We start from the raw sequence: 13,675 nt of genomic DNA, 5'->3' as shown, positions 1-13,675 counted from the left end.
TGCTTTTGCAGGCTTTCCTTGGTTTCCTCCAGGTCGTCATCCACGTTCCATCCACAGTGTTTGAGGTCATGCAGGGACTGCAGCTTGCGCTGCAGGCCCTCGAACTCCCCCTTCCTCTCACACGCCAGGCGTCTGCCCTTTGCCTGCAGGAAGCAGCGGATCCTTATCTTCGTGAATTCCCACCACTCTGCAGTGCTGGGGAAACAGGCCTTTTCTTCTTTCCATGCTGTGTATTCTGTTCTCAGCTCCTCCATGATCTCCTCCCTTTCCAGCAGTGCGCAGTTAAGCTTCCAGGATCCTGGCCCTGGGGGGAAACCTCCTCCCAGGCGCCCCTGGAGATGAATGGCTCAGTGGTCAGAGAAATGTACTGCGACCATGGAGTGCTGTCTGTGCTGTACCTGCTTGGTGGTGAACAGGAAGTCAATCCGAGAACGCACGGAACCATTTGGGTGGCACCAAGAGTAGTTTGCGGCGCCTGCTCCCATAGATCCCACCACGTCCTTCAGGGATGCCTCCCCAATCATCGCCGTGAGTAGCCTGGGCGTCACATCTATCTTTGATGATTTGCTGGGGGGCACGCGCCCCCCCACCTCAATCATGCAGTTGAAATCCCCACCCATCACCACTGCCCTGGAGGTTGCGAGCCAAGGGCGAAGGTGCTGGAAAAGTTCCAAGCGCTCATTTCTCCGGGGTGCGGCGTACACATTGATGAGCCTAATCGGCTCCCCTGCCCACGAACCGTCTACGACCAGTAGTCTGCCTCAGACGAGTTCATGGACAGAATCAACAGTGAAACATCCCCCCCGGATCAAAATGGCTACACCCGCGTTCCTGCACCCGTTCCCCCCAGACCAGTAGGAGGGGCCGTGAGACCACTGCCTGCTCAGGTGCCTGTAGGACCGAGAAAAAGGTAAGGCACATTCCTGTAGCATATACACATCACATTTCTGTAAAGAAAGGAATGTTAGTACTCTGGCACGTCTCATCCGCTCTCCTATGCTCCTTACGTTAATGGAGAAAATGTTAAAAGACGCCATTAGTTTGGGGATATAGGGTTAGATGGATATGCAGTGATACTAGTTACCATCCTCGCTGGTGTGGGTGGTCCTGCTGATCTCCTCGCACAGCTGGGCCAGCAGATCCATGGTTTGCCCAAGGTTGTCATCGAGGAAGAGGGTCTCTGCTGCCTCTCGCCCCTCTCTTATGAGCTCTTCCACGGTCACCTGTGTCTCGCTAGGTGGCTGTTCTAAAATGGCCGCCTGCTCCTCTGCAATGGCTGCCTCCTGCATCTCCGCTTCCCCCTCCTCCTCCAGGTCGCTTTCAAGGTCGCTGTCAGCGTCGCTGGAAGTGGGTGAGTCGCCGATTTGCATTTGGGCCCTCTTCTGCTCCAGCCCCTGGTGCGGGCTTTCCGTCTCAGGGGCTCTCCTCTTTATTCCCTGCTTCTCCATTCCGGTCCGGGCTCTGGGGGCGGCATCTGCAGCAAGGGGGGAAGGGGGAGGGGGTGCAACAGCCTCAGGGCTGGGGAGAGGTGTTACAGGGGGAGGGGCTGCAGCCTCATGGAGGGTGGGGGGAGCTGCAGTGGGGGGTTGGAAGGAGGGGGCAAGGGGTGGTGGGTGGAGGGGGGAGTTTGGGTGGGAAGGGGGGGTGGGGTTTGCAGCAGCAGTGGGTGTCGGAGGGAGTGTTGCTGCAGGGGTGGGGGTGGAAAGGGGTGGGGTGGGGGCTGCTACTGAAGGGGCAGCGGGCTCAGGAGCCGCAGCAGGCGTTGCTTGGGTGGCCTCCTTTTGCCCTTGCTCCTGATACTTACCACCTTTTGCCTTTACGGGTTGGTTTGCAGGGGGCTTCTTGGGTGCCTTCTGGGTTGCTGTCAGGGGAGCGCCCGGTGTCGCGCCTTTCGCCGCGGCCTCTGCGTAGCTCCTGACCCTCAGCTGGCAGTCCCGGAACATGTGGGTTGTCTCTCCGCACAGGTCGCAGGTTTTCTGGCGGGGACAATCCTTAGTTTCGTGGCCAGTGTTTTTGCAGTTTCTGCAGGCTTTCAGGGTGCACTGTTTCCACTGATGCCCCAGGTTCCCGCAATTACCGCAGGTCTGGGGCTGGTCAGGGTAAAAGATCCTCCCTGGGCTGCCCGCGAGTGAAAAACTGGGAGGGAGGTGGTGCAGCCGGTCCGTCGCTTCTGAATCTGGCCACAAGCGAACGACCATGCTCCACTTTCCCACCCAGTACCCCAACTTGTCCTCTATCCTGCTTGGCTCCCTCACCACGGTGCAAGAGCGCCGCAGAAAGGTAGCGATATCCTTTCCAGGGATATGGGGGTTCCTCACCGTCACAGTGATCCTCCTCTCGTCCCTCTGGATAGGGCAGTTCACGTCGAACTGGGAGAAGGGGACCTCCTGTTTCAGGGTCTGGTAAGCCTCCCAGTACCTCCTGCAGGCTCCCTCCGTGGTGAAGGTGACAAAAAACAGGCCACCCCTGAGGTCCTGGATGCTCAGGATCTCGTCCGGAGTAAAGCCTGCTTTGCTCACCAGCTCCTTGGCAAAGGTCTCAGCGTCCAATAGAGGGCGCTGTCCGTCGACCTCCCTCAGCTGCATCACCACCGTCTGCCTCATCCAGGGTTCCAGGCGGGGGATTATCCTGTTGCTGCTGCTCCCAGCTCCAGGGTTGGAGCTGGGGCCAGCGCTGCTGGTTTTTGTTTTGAAAATTCTTTTATTATGCAGCGAATCTTTACAACAAGATTATAACAGTACATAAATCATTTTCCAAACGAAAAAAAAACCGCGACGTTAACAACGGCGCAGTGCATATCCCACACAACTCACATACATTTTTATTAATGGTTTCCCCAAAAGTAAAAAAACTGTGACGAACACGGCGGTGCAGTGCATTTATACGTATGCACCGCACCACAGACATGACATATCATACACACATTATCTCTAACTTTATTGCACAGAAAAACTTTTGGGGCGGGGGAGTAAGGGGGGGGGGGGGTGGGGAAGGGGGTGTTTAGTCCTCCTCCTCAGGGCCGTCAAAGATGGAATAGTTCTTGAGCAGGCTGTGGAGCAGCCTGCGACAGTCCTGTACCGACATCCTCTTCTTCCCCTTGATCAAACGTTCCCTGGCGAATAGTAAAACGTCCTTGAAACAGCACATTAGACACCAACCGGCTTCGATTGCGTCCTCTGTGTGTGTTCCTGTGAAAAGTCCATGGAACACCGAGTAGTACGTGACGCACTTCCTCGGTATACAATCCTTTAAGTCAGTGTCCAGCGTGCGCAGCAAGGCCTGCACAAAGGGGCAGTTCCAGAAGAGGTGTATGATGCTTTCCTCCACTGGGTTGCACCTGTGGCAGTGCCTCACGAGGCTGAGTTTACTCTGGTACTTCTCCGCATTCACAGGGAGTCCCCCGTGTATGGCCTGCCAAGCAATGTCTTTGTGTTTGTTCATTAGTCTTTTCGATGCCACATTCCTCCACACCGTTCCAAAGGTGTTGGGGTGGAGACCTGGGACCGATTCCATGATGTCTTTGCCGCTGCTGGTGCTGGCAGTGGGGGTGAGGCCGCTGGGGGTGGCAACGTCGCCTGAGCCGCTGGAGCTGGTTGCCGCTGGGCCTCCTCCGTCCGTCTCCTGGCTGCTGGAGACCGTCTCCGGGGATGCCGTGTGCTTCTCCTTCTTCGTCTTCGTCCACCCACAGACAGCTGTTTCGACCTTGATGGGTCTCATCAGTGTGGGGTTGATTTTAACTGGGTATGCAAAGAGGCTATGGGATAGGCTATACCATAATACTGAGTTAAGTTATGGTGAGTAAAAAAAGTGACAAAAACCCTCCACAGGAAAACAAATATGCAAATACAACTGTATGCTCATCTGCATGTCTTAGGCAGGTCTGCAACCCCGCCTTTCCCCATTATCACCCAGCATACAGCACTTCCACTGCAGCAAGGGATTCTGGGAAATGACATGCAAATGAGCACACAGTGTCACTTTTTGCCTCAAAAACCATTTTTAACATGGTTCCCTATAGGCTTAAGCTTGCTGCATGGTCACAGCTTTGAGCACAGCCAGGGTTAAGGTGCATACCCAGAAAACCACCCACAATGTCCTGGAAGTTATTGCACTAGGGGGTGCGCTTATATATATATATATATATATATATATATATATATATATATATATATATATTACTGAGTTAAGTTATGGTGAGTAAAAAAAGTGACAAAAACCCTCCACAGGAAAGCAAATATGCAAATACAACTGTATGCTCATCTGCATGTCTTAGGCAGACCTGCCTAAGACATGCAGATGAGCATACAGTTGTATTTGCATATATATATATATATATATATATATATATATATATATATATATATCTCTCTCGAAACAGCTGTCTGTGGGTGGGTTTTCTGGGTATGCACCTTAACCCTGGCTGTGCTCAAAGCTGTGACCATGCAGCAAGCTTAAGCCTATATATATATATATATATATATATATATACACACATATATATACACACACACACATATATATATATATATATATATATATATATATATATATATATATATATATTTATATATATATATATATATATATATATATATATATATATATATATATATATATATATATATATATATATATATATATATATATATATATATATATATATATATATATATATATATGAGCGCACCCCCTAGTGCAATAACTTCCAGGACATAGAATAAAATCATTTTATTCTATGTCCTGGAAGTTATTGCACTAGGGGGTGCGCTTTTTCCCTTTTTCTTTTCTTCATAGTTACCAGGGAGTGATTCTCCCTTGGATCCAGCAGCCCCCCTTACCAATTATTCAACTGGCTTTCGATTGAACACACTGCAACCAAAAGATTTTGATGACATTTTGTGTCTGAACACTTTGGACTGGACTTTGTTCATTTCGTGGTATATTTTTATTTATTCATCATCAGATTTATATGTTAGCGCTGTATATATATATATATATACACATATGTAACACCTTTCCGCCCCGCCCCAATCGCAGATAGGGACCATGTGGGGAAATCTACACCTGTGTTACCGGATGTGGTGCGTTACCTGATAGTCTCACAGAAGGCCTTAACCTCTGCCACTGGGAGCCTGGGGTTACCTAATCATTCGTACACAGCGCCTCCACCGGTAAGGGCTCCCACCTGAGTGCGATGGTCCTCTTACAGGAACCACAATAAGACGACACGCACACAGTGTATGCTAACAACTGGTTTACTATTGCTACTAATAACCTCGGTACCCTGTACCACACAGCAGGATGCATATAAACAGACACATGGAAGTGCACCGGGTGCACACATCACCAAGATATTCCCCAAAGTACCTGGGTGCTGGACACCAATTCCCTGATGAATTCCAGCGTGGATAATATCACCATGCACCGCACCGTCTCCACCTTGAGTGGATCCGTCTGCAGCCGACAGGCCGCAGTCACTGCTTGGCGTGGCCTCCGTGAAGGTAGTCTCTATATATAGAGGGGTCTGAGCCCAGACCCAGGAATCAGGCTGCGCGCCACGGAGTGTATTCTTTAACTTAACCAAACAGCTAAAGGGCCAGATCTCCTTCCTTAAGGCCTGTCCCTGAAGCAACCACAAACTGGAGGCAAGGGTAACTGTTATCTGGGGCCTATGGGGGGTGACTGGCCTAATGCAAGGGGCTACTGCTCCTTTGCACCCTCACTTACCCAGCTCCCTGCTCCAACTGACATACGCAGAGCCCGCGAAGTGTATCCATATGCGGCTGCCGGGAATCCTTGGCCCTCATTGGCCACACGGGAGCACTTGGTGCCTTCCTCCCTTGGCCTCATGGGAATTGTAGTCCCGTGGAGGCTACTAATGTATGTATTGGGGCCGCGTGCGCGATCCCACTGCGCACGCGCGACTTTCTAATGGCCGCCAAGACTCCCGCACTCCATCTGCGCGTGCGCGCATATACAATGGCGGCCCCTGCTAGCCGGGTGCGCCGCAGAGCCTCCCAAGCCTCGGAGCGCTCTCTGCTTCGGCCCCTACCCTTGCGAACAGCCGGCGGGTCCATCGCTGGCTCCGGCGGCACCCGCGACCGCACTGAAGTCAAGGAGGGGGGTCTCTGGGAGCCCAAGGGGACCAGGGCTACACATACATATATCAACACAGAAAAAAATAATCCCCAAGATAGCACTCTAGCATACAAAAAATATCAAAAATGTATTCATCACATACAAACAAAAATCAATAAAAAGGTACAGTGGTGCCCACAAAGCTGTTATAATGCTGCACGCTCACACACACACATACAGTTAAGTTATGGTGGGTAAAAAAAAGTGACACAAATCCTCCACAGCAAAACATATAGCAAATGGAAATATTACTGTATGCGCATTTGCATGTCTTAGACAGGTCTGCAACCCCGCCTTTCACCATTATCACCCAGCACACAGCACTTCCACTGCAGCAAGGGATTCTGGGATATGACATGCAGATGAGCACACTGTGCCGCTTCAAAACCATTAACGTGGTTGCAGACCTGTCTAAGACATGCAAATGAGCATACTGTAATATTTCCATTTGATTGATGTGTGTACAGGCAGTCCTCGGTTATCCGACACAATGTGTTTCTCAAAATGGCGTTGGATAGCGAAATGTTGTAAAGCGAAACACGTTTTCCCATAGGAACACCGTTTAAATGAAAGGTTCCGTTCCTAAAGGCATTTTTAACACTAAAATACACCAAATATTTTATGCAGGCAATAAGATATGCAGCACACACATAAATTATATAGTGTATATACTGTATTATATATATAACATAATAAATAATATATTATGTAATATAATATTATATAGTATAATATTATATATATATACGCTCTTGTGACGCTTTGCAACGTTGTTTATGTGAATGTGTATATATATACATACACATACACAACGTTGCAGAGCGTTGGATAAGCCGTTTTGGCGTTGTAAAAATGAACATAGGTATGCATTGCAAAGCGTTGGATAAGCCATTCGTTGTAAAGCGAAGCTTTGTAAAACGAGGACTGCCTGTATATATATACACACATGTGTAACTTGAATTTATTTTGGTACACAGCCGAAATAACAAAACTTGTATCAGTGTCCAATTATTTCTGGACCTCTGTGTGTGTGTGTGTGTGTGTGTGTGTGTGTGTGTGTGTGTGTGTGTGTGTGTACACGTATATCATATATCGAAAAAATCATATATGTGTTGAACAGAAATACAACCGGACTTCCGGTTATGGCGTCGACAGGGGGAGACGCATAAGGAAGAGCTCCACTTAGCCCTAGAGGGAAAGACCCCCCCCAAAATCAGCCTAAGTAACCTGCAAAAGGCACCAAAACGTACCTGTAATATCCTGCAAACCTCCACAACCATCTTAAATATTTTACAAAAGCAGCGCAGCCTGTTGTGGGTTTTTACTGCTTCCAACAGCAGTCCTTGCTTCACTAAGAACAAGGACAGTCTGTACTACTTGACTGCCAGCGAGCCTGCCGCAACACTCATGGATCCTCTGCATTTCTCTAGCCAGATTGTGAGTCCAAGCAACATAGTGGGACCCACTGCAGCCTCTAATGGCCGCCTGCGAACCCCGACATCACACAGAGACCCTCCACAGACAACCGTGAAAATCTGCAGATCCACGTGAGTAACCCCTGAGCGAAATCCGCAACATTCGTGGAGGCAGCCGAAATCCCAGAGAAAACAGGCGGAATCCTCGTAACGAATAGTCTGAATCCGCGTAACCAGACGAATTCTGCACAAGTAGAGGATCAAATCCGTGCAGGCAACAGGCGGAACCCACATATCAGGTTAAATTCGCAAAGTCTTTCAACCAATAATGCCCGCGGAGTGTCTGATTCCCCTACGAAATTGCAAGGTTGATCTTGAACTACCAGTAAGTTCTGGAAACCTCTGCAGCCCCACACAATTGGTTAAGATGACATATAGTGACTGGTTAGTCAACTGCTTTATGGAAAAATACTTTCCCAAACAACAACGGATGGTGACAAACAGGAGAGAGCGAGCAGATGAGATGCTTCGAGGATGGCAGAAGAGGCCAACGAGACAGACATGTCTGACACGCAACAAGTAAGACCAAATAACAATACACAAAGTAATACAATAGATTACAAACTTCTGGAAAAAAGCTGTGGCTGGGGAACTCATGCCCAAGATCCAACAAAACACCAATAAAATACAAGAATCAATAGAGGACCTGAAAGGAGAAGTCATTGCACATTTTGTAAGGTTAGAAGAAGCGGAGGCCAGAATAAACACACTAGAAGAATAACTATCAGATGTCCAACAATCTCTGGTAGAGATGCAAAAAATAAACAACATTCTAGGAAACAAGCTTGATGATCTAGAGCAGGGGGGCGCAAACTTTTTTCCCTGCGCCCCCCTGACGGCTGTCCCCTCGCTCCCGCGCCCCCCCCAACCCCAACTTACCCGCGCTCCGGCGTAATGACGTCACGTTGCCATAGCAACGTGACGTCACATGACCTCGCAGCGTCATTTTGACGCCGCGTTGCCATGGCGCCGCAGGGAGGAAGCCGCCGGAGCCACGGTAAGTTAGGTTTACAGAGGCCCTGCAGCTCCCCCGGCACTTAATTTAAGTGCCTTCGGGAAGCGCGCGGGGCCTCTGTAAACCCCGCGCCCCCCGTCGGCAGTGTCGCGCCCCCCCTGGGGGTCGCGACCCACAGTTTGCGCACCGCTGATCTAGAGAACCGTTCACATTATAACAATCTGAGGATAATCGGTGTCCCAAAAGCCTGAAACAGACGCAGCTGCAGGAGTTCTGTACAAAATGGCTTCCAGAGACATTAGGCATGAACCTGAAGGAAATGCATGTAGAGGTGGAAAGGGTTCATAGAATAGGCCCTGTACAGCCAGAACAGGACAGAAACAGACCGAGACCTTTCATAGCATGTATATTCAATTTTACAGACAAGCAGACTATGCAGTGCATATAAAGAAACAGATGGGATATCTTATGAAGGTAAAAAGATATGCTCCTTAAAGACTACCCAATAACAGTGTCCCAAAATGGAGGGAATTTGGGACGGTCTGTATATTAGTTTTCAGACAACACAAAACATTCTCCCCAAAATATCCTGCTACTCGTAAGATCTTCACTGACTTGGTGTCAAAAATGTTTACTTCACACAAGGAAGTAACAAATTGTGTTCTGCAGACACACATCAAAAATTGCCGGTGCTTCTAAAAGTAGAGGAAGTCCCGCATATCCCAGAAAGCCAAGGAAGAATACAGATGACAGCAGGGCACTCAGACTTATGCAAAAGGAATATTTATTTAGCCAAAAAAAAAAAGTTTTTTCTAACAAGCAGTCAAGGTGGTGGTGTTTCACAGAGGATGCATGATTAGATGTAATTTGCAAGATTATTATATCCCATGCAGACCCTACCAATGCCAATAGCACAAAGATGTAAAATAATTAAATACAGTCACAGCAATGTTTATGGAAATTAAAAAAAAAATAGTACGGAAAATGTTGTGCCTGCGTAAAGAATTGGGAGACATAAACTTACCCGATCTACGAAACTACAATCTTGCATGCCTCCTCCAACGTGGGAGACTGGATTTTGGGGAAAAAAACTATTATTCGTCAGTTGTCTTGGAGAAACAATTGGTAAAACCATAATCTCTGAAAAGGATCTTTCATATGAAATGGAAGGATATATACCAACACACATGCAACACACCGTGATATTACGGGACACCATAATAGCTCAGAGAGAAAGAAGTAAATAATGTGGGTTACCATATAATACAGCAAGATATCTGCCTTTACAGGACAATCCAAAATTTATACCAGGAAAAGAGCAAAAATCTTTTTCAATCTGGGAGACAAAAGGGAATGTCTAGGCCACTTGATAGACAGAGGAAAACAAACATTTATCCCTTTTCAGGAATGAAGTGTGCAAAAATTCACCGCAGACTCATTTGTTCTTATATAAGTGCTAGACCAGTGATTTCCAACTTTTTTTTTTGGTTGAGAACCCCATGTGAAATTCTGAGGAACCCCAACCTTCTCTAATATAGCGCGTCTGAGAGAAGATCCATTCTAAATTCTTCTGTATTTGGTACAATTTTTAAAAATGACCAGAAAATGACAGGGAACCCTTTCGGGATGTACAGGGAACCCAAGGATTCCTAGGAACCCTGGTTGCAAAACACTGCGCTAGACTATGGGAAAAAAAGGCCAAATTATAGGAAACATATATTACAGATCAATAGATTTGATGACTTCTTTGACCTTACAAAAGAAAATAGACATATTTCGGAACTGTACAATTTAGTGATGGATGATGGGCACGAGCGAATATTACAGAACACTTTAATAGTACGGTAGAAAGACTACCCACACATACAGGACATACTGTAGATGAACTTCGAGTGGGATTAAATATATATATAAATTGACACCAGTGGCGACTTGAGAATAAGTCCAATTTTAAATAACAGCACAGGGCATATATTGCTTTTAACAAGAGTCCCCACCCATCGTCAGGAACCATCAATCAATGAACTACGGGTGAAGCGTTGAAGGCGGGTCTTAAACACTTCACGAGAGCAAATACAGAGGGTTCACCAAGGTGCAAACCATTCATAAGCCTCAAGAATAGAAAGGCCAGATTAGACTTTGCCAAACAATATCTAAAAAAAAAAAGCAAGCCCAGTTCAGTTCTGGAACAGCATTCTTTGGACAGATGAAACCAAGATCAACCTGTACCAGAATGATGGGAAGAAAAAAGTATGGAAAAGGCTTGTAACGGCTCATAATCCGAAGCATACCACATCATCTGTAAAACACGGTGGAGGCAGTGTGATGGCATGGGCATGCATGGCTTACAGTGGCACTGGGTCACTAGTGTTTATTGATGTGACAGTAGACAGAAGTAGCCGGTTGAATTCTGAAGTGTATAGGAATATATTGTATGCTCAGATCCAGCAAAATTCAGCTAAGTTGATTGGACGACGCTTCACTTTACAGATGGACAATACTGCGAAAGCAACCCGGGCATTTTTTAAGGCAAAGAAGTGGAATATTCTGCAATGGCTGAGTCAATCGCCTGATCTCAACCCGATCGAGCATGCATTTCACTTGCTGAAGACAAAACTTAAGGCAGAAAGACCCACGAATAAACTACACCTGAAGACAGCTGCAGTAAAGGCCTGGCAAAGCATCACGAAGGAAGAAACCCAGCGTTTGGTGATGCCCATGTGTTCCAAACTTCAAGCAGTCATTGCCTGCAAAGGATTCTTGACAAAGTATTAAAAATGAACATTTTATTTATGATTGTGTTAATTTGTCTAATTACATTTTGAGCCCCTGAAATAAGGGGACTGTGTATGAAAATGGTTGCAATTCCTAAGCGTTTCATACGATATTTTTGTTCAACCCCTTGAATTAAAGCTGAAAGTCTGCACTTCTATTGCATCTCGGTTGTTTCATTTCAAATCCATTGTGGTGGCGTACAGAGCCAAAATTATGAAAATTCTGTCAGTGTCCAATTATTTCCGGACCTAACTGTACATAATATATCGACCTGCCTTGCAGATTGCAACACGCAATCTGGCAATGCTGGTCGAGCAGCTATCTGTGTCGGCGAGTATCCCACTGACTTGGGAAGCGCAGGAGACATCTGTCCCAGGCCCGGCGGCGAAGGGAAACCGCATGTTAGGTCCCGCTGGTACTCTGTCCCAACTTCCGCTACCGAATGCCTGGGTGGGACCTCCTCTGCTGCTTGATATAGCTCTATCTGTATCATGCCAGGCTGATGCACACTGATACATAAAGCCGCCGCCCACACACTTTGGCTCCCAAAAGTTTTAGATATTTTTGTACACTCCAGAGATATGTACGAATGTGTATCGCTCAGACACTATACAGGGGTGCAATAGTTGTAGCTTTTGTAATGTCATTGTACTGTTTGTTCTTTATAGCCACCCTTTTGTTTGTTTTTTTTTCAGTGATAACAAATGGTAAATGTTAATTGTATATTCCAGATTCAACTGAGCAGCTCATCTGGTAAATCTAAGCAATAACTTGTAAAATGTAAATAAAAAAAAAATCAGGCAATGGATTTGTTTTGGACTGTACAACGTATTCGTCAATGTGTGTGTTTGCTTTTACAGAGATGGGATTCCACCGTATAGACTCCGGAAGCAGCATCGCAGGGAGATGCAAGAAAGTGCCAAAGCAAATGGACATGTGCCCCTACCTCACATTCCTGTATGTAACAATGTTCTTTATTTTTATTATTTCTGCTTTCAAGAAAGAAAACAAAGTATATTACATTGGAGAAGAAATGCAGAATGAAATGATATTATCATTTTTAGTGGATAGACGAAGCTTGTTGAATGCTTGAAAACCAATTCAAAAGTCACTTTTAAAAAGCTGTGTGTAATTTAATATGATTGAGCAGGTTTCTGGACATTTTGTTATTCTCCTAAGCCCCCCCACCCCTTTCCATCCGGATCTTGTTTTTTTGGCGTATTTTTCTCTCTGCTACTACATAATTCGTTTTACTTATGAGTAGTTATGTTTATAGAAATAATATACCTCTGAAAGGTGAAGTGATTTGGGAACAGCAATGTACTGCCAAAATACTACAATGCTATACAATTAGTATGCCTTATCCAAGCACGTTTCAATACTTTTCAAGATCAGCACTGTAGGAGCAAAAAAATTTAACTGTTTTTTTTAATTAGCAGTCATTGGCTCCAACAGTGATTTAATATGGTCACCATGTTAAAACATCTAAATATAAATGTCTTGATTAAAAAAATATTTGCTGTCCCATAGGGTGTTGGCGAAAAGGAAATCGGGGAGAAAAATTATAAACATGGAAAGAACATTGGAGCAATAAAATATTAGGTTTATTGGTTCAGATGCACCTAAGTGGCTGTCTGTAATCTCCCATATGTAATAAATAATCTTTGCATAATTGGGAAATACATCATTTTTATTTCAGGCCAGATGAACTAATTCAGAAAGAACAATAAAAACCGTTGTAGTCCATTGTGGCTTTGTGGTAAGGAGATTTTTTGCTTTAATTAGTTCACCAGGTCTGAAAAAAAAGTTTTATTTCACAGTTATTGTAGGGTATTGTTTATTACATATACAAAATGACAGCCCCCAGCACCAAAAAACAACCCTGCAACTAATCTTATATTTGTGTGTATAGACACGCACGCAGGAACACACGCACAGGCACGTGCGCATGCACTAAAAAGCCACGCTTCTCCGCCTCACCCAGGAGCCTTAAATTCCCTCTGAGCGCAGTAATTAGTAAAGACATACTGTACTAAAGATGTTGAGATTTTATAAGAGTTCTGTTGCACTGAGGTTAAATTGACAGAAGTAAAGTCTGCTTCATATACAGACAGTGACATACTGTACTTACCTGTGTGAAGAAATTAATCAGAATCAGTTAGTCCATATATATTTATATATATTTAAATCTATAGAACATGTATAACTTCCATACATAACTCCACTGGCACTTAAAATGTGGCATTTGAGAAGAGGTCACAGCCATAACTCATTTTTTATTTAAAGCTTTAGTGCCTACTGAGTTTTAACCAAATTATTATTTCAGATGTTA

At 45.7% G+C, this 13,675-nt stretch overlaps 2 protein-coding genes across 3 annotated transcripts in view; one reads left to right on the top strand and one right to left on the bottom strand.

Moving 5' to 3' along the window:
- Positions 1 to 13,675, top strand: part of AXIN1 (axin 1) — a 124,609-nt gene that overhangs the window by 71,062 nt on the left and 39,872 nt on the right. For both annotated transcript variants that reach the window (XM_075565232.1, XM_075565231.1), the window contains exon 4: positions 12,204 to 12,300. In XM_075565232.1, the coding sequence (XP_075421347.1) occupies positions 12,204 to 12,300 (97 nt within the window). The remainder of the gene's footprint in view (positions 1 to 12,203; positions 12,301 to 13,675) is intronic.
- Positions 1,414 to 5,850, bottom strand: LOC142463640 (zinc finger CCHC domain-containing protein 3-like). The gene is made up of 3 exons (XM_075566609.1): positions 5,728 to 5,850; positions 1,786 to 2,525; positions 1,414 to 1,474 (listed from the first exon to the last, which is right to left on the bottom strand). Exons 1-3 carry the CDS (start codon positions 5,848 to 5,850, stop codon positions 1,414 to 1,416), a joined length of 924 nt encoding a protein of 307 aa, XP_075422724.1.

The sequence above is a fragment of the Ascaphus truei genome, chromosome 11, assembly GCF_040206685.1.
Source record: "Ascaphus truei isolate aAscTru1 chromosome 11, aAscTru1.hap1, whole genome shotgun sequence".
Lineage (NCBI taxonomy): Eukaryota > Metazoa > Chordata > Amphibia > Anura > Ascaphidae > Ascaphus > Ascaphus truei.
Note: the sequence above shows the minus strand (reverse complement) of the source record. Positions and strands in the feature narration are given on the sequence as shown.